Source organism: Papilio xuthus, unplaced genomic scaffold (genome assembly GCF_000836235.2).
Source record: "Papilio xuthus unplaced genomic scaffold, Pxut_1.1 DF824655.1, whole genome shotgun sequence".
NCBI classification, from domain to species: Eukaryota; Metazoa; Arthropoda; class Insecta; order Lepidoptera; family Papilionidae; genus Papilio; species Papilio xuthus.
In genome coordinates this window covers 3,124,118-3,141,934 of record NW_013533994.1, presented here as the reverse complement: position 1 = coordinate 3,141,934, position 17,817 = coordinate 3,124,118, and the positions used below count along the sequence as shown (strand labels likewise).

At 31.0% G+C, this 17,817-nt stretch overlaps 3 protein-coding genes across 3 annotated transcripts; 1 reads left to right on the top strand and 2 right to left on the bottom strand.

The window, feature by feature from the left end:
* Positions 1 to 392: 392 nt before the first annotated feature.
* On the bottom strand, positions 393 to 11,511 carry LOC106127735 (protein PFC0760c). The gene is made up of 21 exons (XM_013325961.1): positions 11,007 to 11,511; positions 10,899 to 10,940; positions 10,797 to 10,829; positions 10,703 to 10,726; positions 10,601 to 10,624; positions 10,453 to 10,476; positions 10,176 to 10,199; positions 9,850 to 9,940; positions 9,688 to 9,773; positions 9,489 to 9,608; positions 8,432 to 9,274; positions 8,175 to 8,352; positions 6,501 to 7,957; positions 6,024 to 6,155; positions 5,628 to 5,826; positions 2,913 to 5,551; positions 2,569 to 2,841; positions 2,151 to 2,298; positions 1,435 to 1,588; positions 1,001 to 1,121; positions 393 to 729 (listed from the first exon to the last, which is right to left on the bottom strand). The coding sequence occupies exons 1-21, from the start codon at positions 11,352 to 11,354 to the stop codon at positions 616 to 618; spliced, it is 7,074 nt and encodes a 2,357-aa protein (XP_013181415.1). The 5' UTR covers positions 11,355 to 11,511; the 3' UTR covers positions 393 to 615.
* A 170-nt stretch (positions 11,512 to 11,681) lies between these two features.
* LOC106127542 (uncharacterized) lies at positions 11,682 to 13,841 on the top strand. Its single transcript, XM_013325640.1, has 5 exons — positions 11,682 to 12,111; positions 12,319 to 12,441; positions 12,520 to 13,275; positions 13,344 to 13,464; positions 13,539 to 13,841. The coding sequence occupies exons 1-5, from the start codon at positions 11,890 to 11,892 to the stop codon at positions 13,649 to 13,651; spliced, it is 1,335 nt and encodes a 444-aa protein (XP_013181094.1). The 5' UTR covers positions 11,682 to 11,889; the 3' UTR covers positions 13,652 to 13,841.
* Positions 13,842 to 13,928: 87 nt separating this feature from the next.
* LOC106127455 (lipase 3) lies at positions 13,929 to 16,893 on the bottom strand (the record flags this gene model as incomplete). The annotated part of the gene is made up of 6 exons (XM_013325533.1): positions 16,889 to 16,893; positions 16,332 to 16,431; positions 15,503 to 15,701; positions 14,885 to 15,246; positions 14,611 to 14,769; positions 13,929 to 14,297 (listed from the first exon to the last, which is right to left on the bottom strand). Coding segments are annotated over exons 1-6 (1,194 nt in total), but the record flags the coding sequence as incomplete, so codon positions are not given.
* Between the last annotated feature and the right edge of the window lie 924 nt (positions 16,894 to 17,817).

The following is a 17,817-nucleotide window of genomic DNA, read 5'->3' as shown; positions in this document are numbered from 1 at the left end:
AGCCAAAATTATTTACTAACAGCATCGTAATTTATTTAAATCCTTACTATCGCCGAAAATATTTACATAAAACACAATAATAGGAAGAGAATCAAAAATATCACTCATTGCAACATACTTAGCACAAACACGAATATTTGTGACAAGCGTCATCATATCGTCAATGAACAAATATTACTTTCTGCGCTGCCCCGGGCGTACACCAAAAATCTCATGCGTATTTTGTTTCAATTAAAGATGACGATACTAAGATACTTGTCGCAAATATTCATGATAGGCCCACAGAAAAGAAAGGATGTAAAATTAATTAACAGATTATTAAAATGACAAAACTTTCTGTGGGTTTATTTTTACGAAATATAATTTTTTAAATTCACAATCACTAAATTAAATACAATAAATATAAATTAATATAAAAGACAAACAAAACATTCGAAAGACATTATTAAAATTTTTCATATTTAGAAACATTTTAGGGTTGTTACCTTCCAAGGATTGTTAATTTCTTTTTAATTTTAAATACTAGTAATTTCTTTTTTTTACATTGTCCTCTAAACGAATATTCAGTTTAATCAAAATTAGTAGTTGTTAAGCAGATTTTTATAAAAAGATTTATTATTTTTTGTGTGCTCGCGGATTCGATCGATCTGTCGTACGTCGCAAACGCGTTGGCTTTTCATCGCAATATAATTTCTTTTCTCGACGCTCCTCGCCTTTACCTGAGATTGTCTGCAAAAAAAATTAAAATATAAGTTCAACGAGAGCCAAGATTAATTTAATATCTTAATATTATCGATAAGAAAGTAGACATCACTATCAAGAGCTAAATAAAAGATATGAAAAAAATGTCGCAAGATGATCATTGACCTGTTTAATTGAATTGCTTATCGATGTTAAACGCAATAGCTACATTTATCTAAGCTAGTTCGACAACATCATACAACAAACTTTAATAATCTAATTGCTTCTACTTCAAGAAAAAAAAAACAAATTTACGTACCTTTTGTGATTCCCGGTTTGTACTTCGATATCTTAGTTCAGAGCAAGGCAGTCCCGGCGCGAGATCACCAGCCGGAAGTCTTTCGTCAATGCTTACATTATAAGAATTGACGGGTGAACGCCTAAAGTACGTACAGAATTAAAAAGTGAACATAAAAAATTGTATTACAAATTATCATGTATTTATTTATTTATCATATTCTTAATATATAGTTCATTACATATATAAAGTAAAAAAATTATACAAATTATATTATATTAAAAATAGAGCACCACCGGCTGCAGAATCCCATGACTCAAACAACCAGTGGTCAGGGCTGTAGAGACAGGAACCTTCTCACGATGCGTGCGGTTTCTAGGATAACTGTTTAGCTAGAGTTTCTTGAGAGGTTGGTCGAAGCTACAATACAAATATTGTAATATAAAAATACTTACGTAGCGTTACTTTCATACGACAGCGTACTGGGGTCTTGACTTTTTGTCGGTTGTGAAGGACTGCTCGGAACCTCAAACGAGTCCCGGCACACTGCCTCACGGACTTCTTGTAAACGCCGCCTCTCCTCCGCCACTTTGCGATCTATCTCAGCGACTACGGAAAGTTCACATCAATATAAATATGAAACTAAATTTTTAAGAAAAAAAGAAAGCAGACTTCATAAAATAACCATTCACAAATAAAAAAAAAACATACTGAAACAAAAAAAAAAACATTCTTAAACAAAATGCACTAAAAAGTAACTAAATAGTATTATAACACCTTCCTTAAAGGCCGGCAACGCATCTGCGATTCCTCTGGCGTTGCGGATGTCCATGGGCGTCGGATCAAATAATATTAGGCGATTCGTTGCTCGTTTGCCCCCTTCTCCTATAAAAAAAAATAAACAAACTCTCGAAAGCAATAAATTTCTCTTCTTTCTTGAAATATGTTTAAACTTTATAATTATTATCATTTCGGAGTCGGTGTTGACCTGATGTCCTAGACCTATTTACGTTTAAGTTAGTACCTAGACCGAAACCGATTCCAAAATAACAATAATTGTAAAGTCTAGTCTAGTCTAGTAAGTCACTAGATTTGATACATTCAAGCCAATTTCTTATTTGTCGTATATCGTTTTATTTTCTTTATTAACGCGGATTCAAAGTAAACTTACTGTGTTTATTCCTTTGTCGTTGTTTGTTAATAACTTCGGTTTCTAAACAGTCTATTCTTTTACTGAGTACTTCTTCTTTACGGAGTATTGATTTCCAAGTTCTACATATTTTAAAATGCAGAAAAGAGAGCTCTTGAGCATCCAATGCCTGTAAAACAAGATTATGTTTTGTTAGAAATATTCTATTTCACCTATATTATAAATGCAAATGTTTGGATGGATGGATGTTTGTTTGAAGATTCTAAGAAGCCTGAACGGAACTCGACGAAATTTGGCATACATATAGAACATAGTCTGGAAGAATAGGCACTATTGCAATAGACATATGCTACTGATTGTTTTCTTGTTATTTCCTATCGGACGAAGTCGGGGCCGATAGCTAGTCTACTATTAAAAGTAGTTTATTCTTGTCCCTTACCTCAATATTTTCCGTCAATAATTTGTTTGCTATGTATTTCAAATATGCTTGTTCTGCAATTTTTCTTTGTTCAACATCCACTTGCTCAAATATATTGCGAATCGTATCAGAAATGTTGATATCAAGGGAACAAGTACACGGGCCGTGTACCTTTGCTTTTGGATTGTAGTTGAATTCTTCAACATCGGTTTTTGTTAATGTTTTTATTTCGTAATTTGAATTCTTCTTTACATTCTGTTTGTTTATATCATGGGAAGAAACGTTTGCCATGTCCTAAGAAATTTAAATTAATTTTATTCTTATAAGTTTCATTCGAATTAATATAATAATATGAATTAACTTACCTTATTTGCATTTGAAGGGTTATTTAAAATAATTTTTGCTCTTAACATTTTGTTTTCTTTCTCAAGTTTATCAACTTTTCGCATTGCATCAATGCTCATACTTCTTAAATTATCAGTTTCATTTTCGTGTACCTTTAAAATATCTTGTAATGTTTCCTCGTGAAGACTTTGTAAACTTTGGACACCTTGGTTATGTTCATTCATAATATTTTTAATATTATTGTCATATTGTGCTTTGATTGCTCGAATCTTTTCTTTGTAACTCCTGTCTATATTTTCTAAAGTACTTGTAAGAAATTTGATCTTTTCTTGATGGTTGTCGAATTGGACCATGACTGCGACATCTTTAGTCTTTACGTTGTCGATATTAGTGACATTTTTACCATATTTAACATTCATTTCTTTTGGTATACCAATCAATAAGTTTGAATGTTTTGCAATGACTGGGCTATTTGTAAAAGCATGCGGCTTCCTAAGTTGTTCATTGCTGTATGTCCTTCTTAGAAATTCATTGAATATTTCAGTATTCGTAAGTTCAAGGTGTCCATTATTGTCGTCTCTTTTGTTTTCAATTCCAATTTTATTTAATGTATTCGTAGTGTACTCAATACTTTTTCCAAATGCGGTTTCCCCTTTTGTTAAATCTAATTGCGAAGTAGTATTCACTGAATCATTTATTTTATTGTTTCCGTTATATAAATAACTATTGTGATCTAATATATTCTGTTCATACAAGTACAAGTCGATCTTAGTTTTGGGCACACTGTTAAATATTATTTCTTCCTTATGGTTTTCTTTCACTTCTACAGGATCACAATTTTCCCTATGTGACTTTAGAGAAGTAAATGACCGCGAGAGGCGACTATCAGTTCCTTTACTGCCATTTATTCCATTTCTCTGCTCTGCTTTACTAACCTTTTTTACAATAGCCAGATCTTTTATAAAAGTTGTTTCGCTTAAGGAGATGTGCGAATAAACAGGTTTTGAGGCTAGCAAATTACCTTTATCTTCATCACTCAAAGGTTTCACATTCTCAGTATTATATTTATTCTCTTCAAATGATTTTGTATCAGATATTATTTTTGCAGAATAATAATCGTTTTGTGGTAGAAGTATTTCTCTGCTAACTGTCTTATATATTGGTTCATTTAATCTCGTTTTTTCTTTCAGAATTTCTGTATTGATTTTACTTTCGTCACAATCGGAGTCTCGATAAATAATAATGAAATCCTTATTAGTAACAACATTTGAATGAGTTAAAGATAGATTCATTTCATTACTTTCGCTAGTAATAGTTAAAATATTATCAGTACTAATTTCTTTCACCTTTGCAACATTTGGTGCACCAATTCCAATTTTATCACTTTCCATGTTTGATATTAAACTGAATGAAGTAATATCATCATCGACAATTTTATACGTCGATACTTTGGAAGCTATTTCTAATTTTGTCGCATTATTAATCGGACTTGAACTCATTTCATTTCCTTGACATGATTGCTTACTCACAGAATCAAATGTATCATTGCTAATACATGAAACCGAGTATTGTTCCATTGCTGTAAAACTAAGCTTCTTCATTTTATAGTTTACATACGCATTTTTTACAAATCCTAAAGTTGGCTCTACATTTGCTGTTAAAATTTGGACTTCCTTGACATCATGTTGTATATTAATTAACAAGTGACTTTCCTCTTTATCTGATTTTGGTACGATACAACCATCGGATTGCTTATTCAGGACTCTTCCTTCTTCGAAGCCTCCAATAATTTTATTATTCATATTAGTCTCGTGTAAATAACTACTATCAATCTCATTCAAGTCTAGTTTTTCAGTTTGTGTTGATATGTTCGTTAAATTATTTTCTAATACAGTTTGTGCAGAAAAATCGATTACTTGTTTATTTTTTAAAACATCTAACATAGATTTGAGATATTTAATATCTTGACTTTTTTCTTGAAGCTCCAATTTAACTTTATTAATTGTTTCTTCATTTTCTTTTTTGTCATTATTAGCATCTTCTATTTGCGCTTCTAATTCATTTATTTTATCTAATGCTTTACTATACATGTCTTGCATAGAACAAATTTCCTCTTCCAATTTTAAGATATAAATTCTTACAGATTGTTTAAGTTTATCGATCAAAAGCTTTTGATTAAATAATTCAGCTTCTAAGTCATTAATTACACTTTTGTCTTTAGATAATTGATTTTCTAAGGTTTTCTTAATAACGCTTAATTCTTTCTGTGCGTCTAGTTTCTCTTTTATTGCTTGCTCCTTTTCTTTGGATATTTTTTGCTTTTCTTTTTCAACAATTTTTTTTGCCTCATCAGCTTTGCTTAACACTAAATTACATGAATTATTTCTTGTTTCAATGTAATTGTCAATTCTTTCCAATGACGTCATTATACTTTTGAGGCTACAATTATCTGGTGACAAAGCGCTATCACCAACACATTTAATTTCAAGTTGCTTTATATCCGTGGCAATAATTTCTCTTTCGCCACTTAACCGACTTTCATTTTCTTTAGCAGATGTTTCAACTTCTATCATAGTCGTTGAGAGTTTTTCTTCTAATTGTAGATTTTCATCCTTTAACTTTGCCAATTCAATTCTCATATTATGTGTTGCTTTAGAATCTAAAACATGTTTTTTTTAAGTTAATAGCTTAAAATATTAAAAGTTATATATAATATTCACCAATTCAAGTCTTACGGTGTGCTTCCATTATCTTCAGTGATTGATCTATTTCGTGTTTCCTGACATCTCTATTCTCGCCTATATCTAACATGGTTGCTAGGCTTGTTTGTAATCTTTGGACTTCATCTCCTAATTCATTAACTTGATTCTCTAAAATAGCTATTTTATCATCACGATCAGCAATTCCTTTACCAAGATTAGCTATAGTTTGATCCTAAAATAAAACATATAATTAATAACCAGTCTTTATCATGTATATTTCGCTTTCGTAGCTATTAAGTATTGAGTAACTAAACGTAAAACACATTTTATATTATTATTATTATACCAGTATATTTTACCCACATTCAAAAAAACAGATTATCGATTATATTGAACTATTCTTTTTGTACATTAAACTTAAATGTTTACCGATTCTTTCAATTCGTTCAAAAGTTCTTGGATTCGGTTCAGATTAGAATAATTCTCTTCTTTAATTTTCTCGACTTCATTTTTTATATCAACCACTTGTAAAGAGCTAGATGATTTTGCCTGTAGTTGAAGCTGAAAAATAAATATAATGTATCAAAACAAACTAATTTAATATAAATAATTTATTAAAATAAGGCCTTGAATGCGACATACAAAATATACTAAATACTCGTTAAGTACTTTCTAACAGTAGCTTTCATAACATATCGTTTTTTTTACAAATCTGTGATAAGACCTAAGGGTCTTAAGGGATGGTAAGCCATACAGTACGAGCTAGAGATTTAGACTATTAAAGAAATAGAGGTAAAGCAATTGCATACATTAGGAATAAAAATATTGAGATAAATTTCTGGATTTGACAAATGTACAAAGCAGTAATTAAGAAGTAGACTGAAAATAGCATCTGTGATATTTTACCTCTTTTCTTGCTTTTATTAAAGTATCTTCTATGTTCTCATTATATGCCATTAGATTCTTAGTTGCTTCTTGCAACTCTTGATTTCTTATCTCTAGATTTTGCAAAAGAATTGCTTTAGATTGTAATTCAAGCTCAAGATTTTCGTTTTCTTTTTTAATTTCATCGTAAGAAGTTTTTAACTCATCGTGGTCATTTTCTAAAGCTGCTTTTAATTTTATTTTATTTGTGAGCATATTATTTTCCTCTATTGTCGCGTCCAGAGATCTCTTTATGTTAAAGTTTTCCGATTGCAATGAATCTATTTCATTTTGTAATAATTGTTGTTGTTCTTGTAGTGCTTGGATTTCTGTAACCAATTTTACGTTTTCATCTTTTTTTGACTTTATGTCACTTTGTAAATTATTAATTTCACGTGTTTTTCTAGATATTTGATCTTCAATATTATCCTTTTCGAGAAGTAAATTATCATATTCTCTACATAAGTTAAAATAGTTCTGTTCCAACGTTCTAACTCTCTCCGAAAGTGAAATGAAAAGTTTCTTTTCTATTTTCAACTTAGCTAATATGTTCAACTGATTCTGAATTTCATGATTTTTAAGTAATAAATCATTCTTTAAATTATTATTTTCTTCAAACATTACATCGTTTCGGTGTTTTATCATTGCCAGCTCATCTTTAATTTTTTTGTTTTCTTCCAAAACAGTTGTAAAATACTCTTTTTGTTCTTTAAGTACTTGAATTTGAATATCCGCTTTGTCGAGTTCAATTGACTTTTCCTTCAATTTATTTAACAAAATACTTTTTTCTTCTTCAAGATTTTCATACAAGTTTTGTGAAACCTTTAAATTTTCTTTCAACTCATCTATTTCTCTGAGTTTACTTTCTAATGCCTCATTATCTTTTTCTTCTAAATGTTTTATACTTTCATGACTTTGGCTTATTAAATTTTTGATACCTTCAGTATTAAGTGCGACAAATTTATCGATTTCATTTAGCAAGACATCACTTCCACTGGTTTGGTTGTTTAACGTTCTTATGTCCTTTTCGTCTGATTTTTTTACACTAATCTGTAAGTTATCGTCAGTTTTCTCACTATTTACTGATAATCTCCCATAATTACTAATAGTTTCTAATAATAATTTACTTTCTTTACTGGCCAGATTTAAAGAATTTAGAGCTTCTTTTTTTTCACTTTCTAGTTCTTGAATTTTGTCATTAAAAAGCTGGTTCATTTCCTGCAACTGGTTAGAAAGGTTACTGTTTTCCTGTTTTATACTGTCTGCTTCCATCATCAAACTTTTCGACTCTAAACATTTGTTAACTAATTCATCTTTTAAATCTTTCTTTTCATTGAGTAACTCTTGATTTTCATTGGTTAAATTTTTAATGCAGTCTTGCAACTCGTCTATTAATGTCTCTAACTTTTCGTTACGTTCAATCATCTTTTCATTTATTTCTGAAAATTTTTAAATTTATTCAATTTAATGTTCTACTGCAAACAGTGACATAATATGTTATATTATATATACTTGCTAATTATTAATTAACAAGGCATTAAATAGATAGAAACTATGTCTCGGCAGACACCTGGACAATCATAAAATCATTTTCGGTAATTTGGAATTAATAGTTGCTATTGATGATTCTAGGTTACACTAGTAATTTCTACAAACCTTTCCATTTTTCTATTTCTAGATTATCCATCATAAGTTTCTCGTGGAATTCATTTTTCAGGTGGTTATTTTCGTCCTCTTTATAGTAAAGAGTATCTTTAAGATTTTTAACTTCCTGCTTTAGTGAATTTATTTGCTGTATAAATTCTTCTACCTCATGTTGACATTCTCTTTCGGCCTGCAAAAGTATTTTATCAAGAAATTAGTTAATATCTAAATAATCGTGATATTATTTAAATTGTTACTCATGCACTAACGTTGTCTTTATTGTTCCTTAGAAACTTGTTTATCTCAATTGTCAGAGTTTCTATTTGTTGATCTTGACACATAATCTTGCATTCACTTTCTTTTAATTTACAAATTAAGGTATGCTTTTCTTTTTCCCAATCAGTAGAGGATTCGCTTAATTTATTTTTCATTGATATATTCTCACTTCTGAGCTGTTCCAACAACGATGATTTTGAATCAATTATTTCAGTTTGAGCACGTAACTGCGTTTCCAAAGTAGATGTTTCATCAGCCAGTACTATAAATTTCTCTTTAAGACCATCAAGGTCTTCTGAACGTTTTCTGTAATATTCTTTTTCCGTAAGTACCATATTGTAAGAATTTAATTTGTTCTTCAATATTTCATATTCTTTTTCAAGTTCATCATATTTTAGACATTTTTGTGTCATACAATTTTTTTCATATTTCAATTCATCATAACACAGGAGGAGTTCGTCATAGCAAGCTTGTAAATTCTTTAATCGATGCAAATTTTGTACTTCTATAGTGCAGCTGTTGTTGATAAACAAAGTTTCATTTGCTAAAGCATGTTCTTCTCCGGACGTATTACTTTTGTATAAAATTTCTTTCATCTCATCATTTCCTATTATATCAGCGACAAGATGTGCTCTTTTACTATCGATATTTATTTCGAAGTTTTCTTGTGTAGTCACCGCGAATGCAGTTTCTACTCTTGAAATTATCTCCGTATGATAACACGAGCAGTCTTTTGAACAAGGAGAAATTAGGGCGCAACAGAATTTTTCAAATACCTTCAATTTATAAAAGATCTTCCCCTTTATGTCGATGTTTCGTGTGTCTTTTCCCGATGTCTGTAAAAATATTGAAAAGTATTATATACTAGCAGTCACGCACGACTCCGTCCGCGCGGAATTAGAAAAAAACTTAGTAGTCTAAATGTTCTTTCAGACTACCTTCTACATATGTGCCAAATTTCATCAAGATCCGTTGAGCTGTTCCGGAGATACCTTAATAATTAGTAACATCAATTTGTTTTAAAAAGAAGAAAACTTTTTTTATATTTACCAAGAGATCAAGATAGTGCTTGTATTTTTCATTTTGACATAAAGTACCAAATATTTTTTCTAATGCTGTGTAAATATGAGCATATATACAATAAGGTTCACATACGTCATTTTCCATTACCTAAAAGAAAATAATAAAAAAAAATTGAAATCAGTCAAGTTGAAATAACATTAAATTTCCCCAATAAAAAGACACTTACAGCAATTGTATTTCGCATCGCATTCAATTTAGCATCTTTTCTGATTATAGTATCTGTCATTTCTTCGATCCTTGGATCATGGACAACTGAAATTAATAATTATCATTTATTACAAAACGTTTATTAAAATCTCTTATTAATAATAACAATCAAATCCATTACCAGTGCTTGCATCGCACGGACAGCTAACAGGTCCACTCTGGACGTGTGTTTGTGTTTCTTTACACGGATAAAATGATTTGTCCACAGATCTCTAAAATCATATCATTTGAAATTAGATTTGGCAGACATCAAAGAGAAAACAAAGGCATGTAATAAAAAAAACATTGAAACATACTCGTACCAAACCAGTTCACTAATAGAATTTCTCTCAGAATACAAATACGTGCTAGAGAATAATATATAGAAATATTTACTTAAAGACACTTTCGTACGTTACATATCCGTCTTAAAAACTTTGGCTAATACAATATAATAATAATACAAACCTCGGTTGCTATTGATGAGCTAGTCTGAAATCAAACGTAAAATTTAATACCAAAATGATTGAGCACTTAAGTATATTTTTATTAACAATCCATTTTTTTTTTGTATTTGACCTTTTGACAGACTTTGTCCAATAATAGCGTGTGCTAACATTTTAAATCTTAGGAATAATTACTTTTTGTGCCTTTTGATCGAAAGAGAATGTGGAAATGTGTAAAGTCAAAATAATTGTTGTGAAATGTACTAATTTTGGAAATTAGTGAGCGTTATATTTAATACCTCAAAGTCTGGAAATCTCATTATCTGAAAATTCAACGAGTGTACATTAATTTTGATATGCTTGAATATACACAAAATATTATTAAAAGCGGTAGTACAGCAAACAAAAAAACTAAGTAACCGTTAGTAAGCAATGAAAGAAATTTACCTCATCTCCTCTTGATTTTCCCGTCTAAAAATATAAATATTTATTAACAAATTATTCAAATTATTAACATATCATGCAAAAATTAAGTAAAATATAACATACCTCAAAAGTTTCAGAATCAATACCCTTAAAATGAAAATAAAAATTAATTTGCGCATTTATTAACTTGAAAAAACATACCGTATAAGTAAATTACCTCCGTGAATCCTGACAGATCTAGATCCAGACACTAAAAACAATAATAACAATTTAGCAACAATAGTAATAATATTTAGATATTAAGAATTATAATACTTACCATATCATCGAGTTGTTTATTGGCAGCTTTTATAGCTGCATGCTGAAACAATTTTGCAATAAGAATATTTGCTGATGGTAACGAAGAATACAAAATCAATTTACTTACAGCATTTGCTATCTCATTCTTTTGTTCATTTGTAAGTTCAAGCTGATCGTATGCTGCTAACAATTGTTCAAATTCTTCAATCTTTCGTCTCAAACGATTAATTTCTGTGTTCTTCGTGACCATAAGTGTGTTGACAATGACGTCAGTTGGTATATACTTTGGTCTGCCGGTGTCATTGTTTCGTTTTATGATTTCCACCAAATGGTCACTTTTGTCCGAACAAAAATGTGACCAGGCTCTCGCGTCTGTGCATGATGAGTACGCTTTCAACTTTCCTTCATTCCTCGCGGGCAAGTCAACAAGATCATACTCGTTAAATACTCGTTCTCTTTTCGATATAAATGACATGACTTAACGTAAACACAAACAGTTAGATAAATTTAAGTAACCGACATTATGACATATTTACGATGAATATTTTACATTATTAAATTTTAAATCCATGAACAATATCGTAATATCAATTATTATAAACAGTATCTAAAATAATAAATATTTTGAACTGTCAAACAGTCGCGATTGAGAGATGTCTTTAAATCGAATGACATTTTTTAAAAACATTTAATATTCATATTATGTTACTAACCAATTATAAAATAAATAAGGAACCCCATAGATAAAAAGGAAAGACTGTCTATCTTTTCCATTCCATTTACAATTTGTTGCTTTTTACTTTCTAGTTTCTCTTAACAGCCTTTTAAAATGTAGCATATAATATTCTCATAATTCAGAAATATTATTCAGGAAAAATAATTCGGAACGTAATGACAAACGTCGCAACATTTCCTCATAGTCATTACTTTTCAAATATCAAAATTGTTTGTCATGAAGTTCGAGTGGATAAAATATCTGTAAAAATAAATTCAACCGGTTTTCTTCTTCAATGAATTATACATATCACAGAAAAACAATTTTACCGTCTCGCAACGAAGGCAAATTGAAATCTTATGACTCTTGTTTCGACCTGCGAGCTTGGAGTCATGATATGAGTGCGCGCGATCGCTATCTGAGGGAATGGATGAAGTGCAATATGCCGCCCTGCCTATTGCCTTTGTCCACTTTAAACAATTTATTAAAATCAATGTCTTGCAGGAACATAGGTCAAGTGAGTACAAAGTTATATTATTTTTGTTGTTTGACTATGGGTGTTCACCGTCTCCTTCCATATCCCATCTCTTTTTAACATTGCCATCTATATCTAACTTTATTGGGTTTTAATTGGTGCTTTCATATAGTCGATGAGTATGTTGATATCCGTGATTGATAATAGTATACTTACAATAATAACTAGATAATTACTTTCTAAAAATAGGTAGCTCCACGTTGTCATCCTGATTGTAAATCCAAAAGGATTTTGGAAACAATTTGTACGTCGTGTCAGGCTATGAAAGACTGTCTCAAAAATAGTGAAAAGATGGAACATTTCTTTGAGGAAGTACGTGATTTTTTTCTTACATTATCAAAATTTACCTATAAAATTAAAAGGTATAAAGTGACGAATGGTTTTTTATAGGAGGAATTAGAAACCGGACATTGGCCATGCGACAAATGCTTAAGTGCATTAAAAAGTATACGAACATTTTGGAAAGTAATTTTGTGTAAGATTTTAAAAATTAATACCGTTCCTAAAGCTGAGGTTATAACTAGAGAACATCGAAGTTCGACCGACTACATAAACGGCGTAGCTAAAGCTTGGCAAAAGGACATAATGGAGCAAGCTGCTTACGTCAGAAACCTAATACCTTCGCTGACGACTAGCAGCTTTACTTGGAGAGGTCACAAATGTGACAGGCACGACGAGAATTTATTATACCCAGAAAATGACATTTCTGCACATGAATTACCTGAAATGAATTTAAAACGTAAAAGAAGTAGAGTCATATGTAGATCTCAGACATTCAAAGAAAAAACTACAGACTTTGCGGCCACGAGTACTGTGAAATTGTTAGATATTGGATGTGATCCTTTGAATCATGTTGACGAAAAATTAAACAATTACTTAACAACATTGCAAGGCCAATTAGAAACACAAGCTAATGAAGTTGAGGAATTGAAAAGAGAAAATTATTCCCTTAAAAGTAAATTATTGGAAGTCCGTAAACTGCAATCGCGGTTGTCGTTTCATCGTCCAGCCATTTTCAATTCAGTCTGTGATAGTAATTATGATTTAAAACCTTTAGATACAAGCTCCGAAGAAAACTTTTCTACTGCTATACCAAAAGATAATAACTCCGAAGTAATGATCACCGTCAAAAACTATCGAACAGAGGTAAAGTTAAAAGAAAGCTTGTTAATTACTTTCTAATAGTAGTTTTAATAATAATTATATCCTTATAGGATTTCAAACATGTATGTATGCTGCAAGTTGTTCATAAAACCAATAAGTCAACTGAAAATTTTGCTGTAGAAGAGTTACGTTGCTGCAGTAAACAAGATCCAATAGAATTGCTAACTAAAGGTAAAGCATTCACTATAAACAAATTGAAGTTTCTATAATGAATTAAAATATTAAAAATTCCTTTTAAATTTCAGTGCAGAAAACATTCGGACAAATCGTGAGAAAAGAAATAACCATAGCAAATAAAGACCACAAATGTGCTGATCAACAAGACATTAACGTGACTTTCAGAAAACAAATTCTTTGATGATTCTTTTGATAGTTTTAATACTTGAACAAACGTACCGTACAAATTGTGTAAGTTTTCTGATGTTTGGTAATTTTAAATTGCCACATATAGATATGGTTTTTATTAATTTTTAATTACATGTAGGTGCAATATTTGTGTTGTTAGAAGTGAAAATGTAGACGTCTATACTAGATGTTGATAAATAAAAGAAAAAGGAATGATAATGTGTGTTTTAATTGTAAAAAACCGTTTTAAAAATATTGTTTTCTTAAACTGCTGTTTAATTTATGAACTGTGACATAATATTTAATAAACGATCATAAATTAATTTATTGGCGTCGTTAGCGAAAACAAAATCCAAATGATTGAAAGTCTTCATTGGTACTCGATACTTGCCAACGACGACAGGCAGTTCCAGCATTAGTCTGTGTACATCAGTCGGTGTTGACAACCAATCATTGTCAGCATAATGTAAGAAAACCGGTGACGTTATAGCAGTTAAGTTATAAGACGGAGGTTGTCTACTTCCATAGAGTCGTCTGTTCTTGAAACGTCCATAGTCGAATTGAACGAATTTGTTTGAATTGTACAACTGGCCGAAATGGATTATTTGCTTCGTTGACGCGCCCGCAGGAGTATGTCCAAGCACCACTGGTAACATTGTCTGGAAGTAATATTTCGTGTTTCTCAATAGAAAAAAAAATCGCCATCCGTTCAATAATTAGAAACTAGATATATAGAGCCAGCGAGGTAAAGGTCTTCTTCTTTTTCTTCTTGAGGTGCCTCTCCGACTAACGAAGGTTGGCGATCAGTTCTCCATATTTAAAGGTAGGTATTATAAGTAAAGGTCTAGTCGCTCTTAAATTATTGTACAGACGAGTCCTTCGGCAGGGACGTCTACGATCAGTTCATACAAGATGATAAGTGCAGCTTTCTTATTATAAAAAAAAGTGTTAAGCTTATTGGTTTTTACTTACATTATTTAGTTGTTCGTTATTAAATCCGCAAATCAGAAATAAAAGATTTTTACATAAAACTTGTGTCACAGCCTCTTCCAAGCAGAATTTTTCTCCGGCCAGTTCATTTATTTTACCATTAGGCAAAAATTCATTGGCGCCTAACATTTTCATGACGAGCTGAAAATTAATATATTGAATTCAATTTTATTAACGCTAAAAAAAATTAATTGAGACTATTGTGATAAATGAAGAATTTTAAAGATTGATGTGGACATTTTGAAAAATTACTCACTTCAAGAGAATTGGTGAAGGGTCCAAGAGTCTTTATAAGAGGGCTTTTTATGTTGCTTATAAAAGCGATTGGTGCTAGAGCGTGCATTGCCGATATTTTATTGTTATATTCAGGTCTCGTGGAAGCCATTACCCAGAATGCTGTGGTTCCTTGAGAGAAACCAATATATTGTACTTTATCGACGCCTGTTTCGTTAAGGACATAATCTATCATTGCTGGTAGGTCATAATAACCAATCTCGTGCCAACTGAACTGCCAAAACGAAGATTGCGTAGGTTTTGTGGAAACATGATGGCGAGAGTATGTGTTGCCTCTGGCATTTCCCATCCACACGTCATAGCCTGCATCAGCTAGAATATAAGCTGTAAAATTAAAAAAAAATACATTAGTACTAACGTTTTTTGGACCCTTTTCTGTTTTATTATTAAGGCATTTAGTATTCACACCTTAATTGTTTTTAAAATATCAGGTGCTATTTACTTCCTTGGAGAAATTAAGTGGAAAATCAATCGGAGATGTTAGTTTTTTTATATCTAATTTCATACATAATTTTGTCGACACGGAATGTGGCTCTACACATCCACTGAGCATAACACAGATTTTCATGATTTATCTTACCAAGTCCCTTCCCAGGCCTCATAAGTACCCACTCTGCAGATGATGAAAGTAAGCCATGTTGGAGAAATATAACTGGCCTACTGCTATTGCTTGTTTTGTTTACCCCGTGAGGTACTCTGTGCATTTCCAAAATATATTTGTCTTCTGTATACACTCGATGTATCTCGCAAGGATAGCCATATTTACGTATAAGTGTGAACTGAAATTAATGTTAACTTTATTATATAGTACTATAGTTGTCTGTTTATTTAGGTATATCTTATCAATATTATAAATGCGAAATCTCCACTAACACCAGGTGGGATCGTGGTCAAGCGCTGGCATATAAAACGTAAAAAAAAAGATCGTTGGATTGATTGATGGATGGATCTCGAGAATGGCTGTACGGATCTCGCAAAAATTTGGCATATATGTAGAAAATAGTCTGGAAGGACACATTGGCTACTAGTGAAGTTTCTTTTTAACACGACGCGGACGGAGTCGCTTTCGAAAGCTAGTTAATAATAAATAAGGTGTCGACTCTATATTACCATTTTTTATGACATTGGTAATCATTACACGAGTCAAATAATTTAAACGTGTCTTGTTCTTAACAGATCAAACTTGTTAAACCGTAACCTTTATAAAATTATTATAATACTAGCTATCACCCACGACTCCGTCCTCGCAGGGTGAAAAAACAACATAAGTAGCCTATGTGTTCTTCCAGACTATTTTCTATATGTATGCCAAATTTTACCGAGATTCGTTCAGCCTTTCTGGAGTTACTTTCAAACAAACATCCATCCATCTAAACATTCGCATTTATATTAGTAAGATTTATACTTACGGTATCCAAAATAGAATCTTCTATGATACTTTGATCTGTTCTTATGATTTTATCTACGAAGTTATTTCCATGAACACTTAAAAACAAATACAACAGAACGAATTTGTATAATATAATATTAACAAACGCCTTTTGTTTAATCATATTTTGAAGAAGATGAGCTATTTGTTTTATGGATTAAACATAACTGATAATTCAAAAGCGATGTCTCTGATAACACAAGAATAACAATAACATATTGTTTTATCATTTTAAGTACTAAATAAACAAAATAATTTAATTATCACCATTGACTACTACTCAAAGTCTGTAAGTGTTGTTTTTGTTTTTTTAATTTTTAAGAATAAATGGGGCAAAAGAGCGAAGGGAACACTGGTCAACGACTCTAATTGACATCCTCAATACAAGAGGAATCACAGTTGAGTTGCCAGCGTTTGAGTTTTTTTTTGTTTTATATTGTTTTCATTCCTTCCTTGCGATTTCAGAACTGCAACATAATTTTTTATTCGATGTGTCTGAATGACCACTACACTTTGAAGTAATTTGGCAGGGTCAGCCTCATTTGTGTTTAGCGAAGCTTTTACCTTTATGATTCAGGGTTTAGCGTAATTCCTTATATTAATTAAGATTGAATTATATTTCACACAAGAGTTACAACATATCAGACGATTATCTAAATCCCGGTTTCTCAATAGTAAATAATTAGACAAACATATAATAAAACTGATAAGACAGACATATGCAATGTTATATATAAAATTAAAATTAAAATCTTCAACTTCGTTCGACCTCTGTCATGATGAAGATTTAATTATTAAATTGTAATAATATCACTTTATTATATTAAGTAGGTATATATCTCATCGTAAATATAAATAAGTAGGTAAAGTTTAACGTCGAGACATTCCACGAGGAGGAAAATCGTTTACAGTTTCCTTGTTACCAATGATTCTGTATGTACCGGAAAACAAATGATTTAATTCTATAGGCTTACAAATTAAGGCGAAGCTACACAAATAGAAATTATTTCTTATAATAAGGAAAAAAAATAGAAATAAGGAAAAATAAATTAATCGCCACTCATCGTGTTATTTAGGTTTATTTTGTCGAAAAATTGACGAAACACGAGAGGATGGTTCGCGAACAGATGCGTTTACAACATCGATTTAGAAATAAAGGAGTTAAGTTAAAAAAAAGGTGGTAGTGAGGCTTCAGATTCTTAAATCCTTTCATAATTCGTCCACATTTTTTTTATAAATTAATAGCTGTCGTCCGTGACTCTGTCCGCGCGGAATTAAAAAAAAAAAACTTATTAGCTTATTTTTTTTTCTGTACTATGTTCTACATTTGTGCCAAAAGATCTGTGCAGCCGTTCTGGAGATACCTTCGAACAAACATCCATCCAAACATTCGCATTTATAATATTAGTACGATAAATGTAACTTTAAACAATTACAGACCATTTATCAAACAACTACACCTTAAG

Excerpts from the sequence above, each read along its gene's own strand:
- LOC106127735 (XM_013325961.1), bottom strand. The coding sequence starts at position 11,354 with ATGTCATTTATATCGAAAAGAGAACGAGTATTTAACGAGTATGATCTT. Across the intron at positions 9,941-10,175 it reads GCTCATCAATAGCAACCGAG|AGATCTGTGGACAAATCATT; the intron begins GTTTGTATTATT and ends ATATGATTTTAG. Across the intron at positions 7,958-8,174 it reads AGAAATAGAAAAATGGAAAG|AAATAAATGAAAAGATGATT; the intron begins GTTTGTAGAAAT and ends AAAAATTTTCAG.
- LOC106127542 (XM_013325640.1), top strand. The coding sequence starts at position 11,890 with ATGAATTATACATATCACAGAAAAACAATTTTACCGTCTCGCAACGAA. Across the intron at positions 12,112-12,318 it reads CTTGCAGGAACATAGGTCAA|GTAGCTCCACGTTGTCATCC; the intron begins GTGAGTACAAAG and ends TTCTAAAAATAG. Across the intron at positions 12,442-12,519 it reads TGGAACATTTCTTTGAGGAA|GAGGAATTAGAAACCGGACA; the intron begins GTACGTGATTTT and ends GGTTTTTTATAG.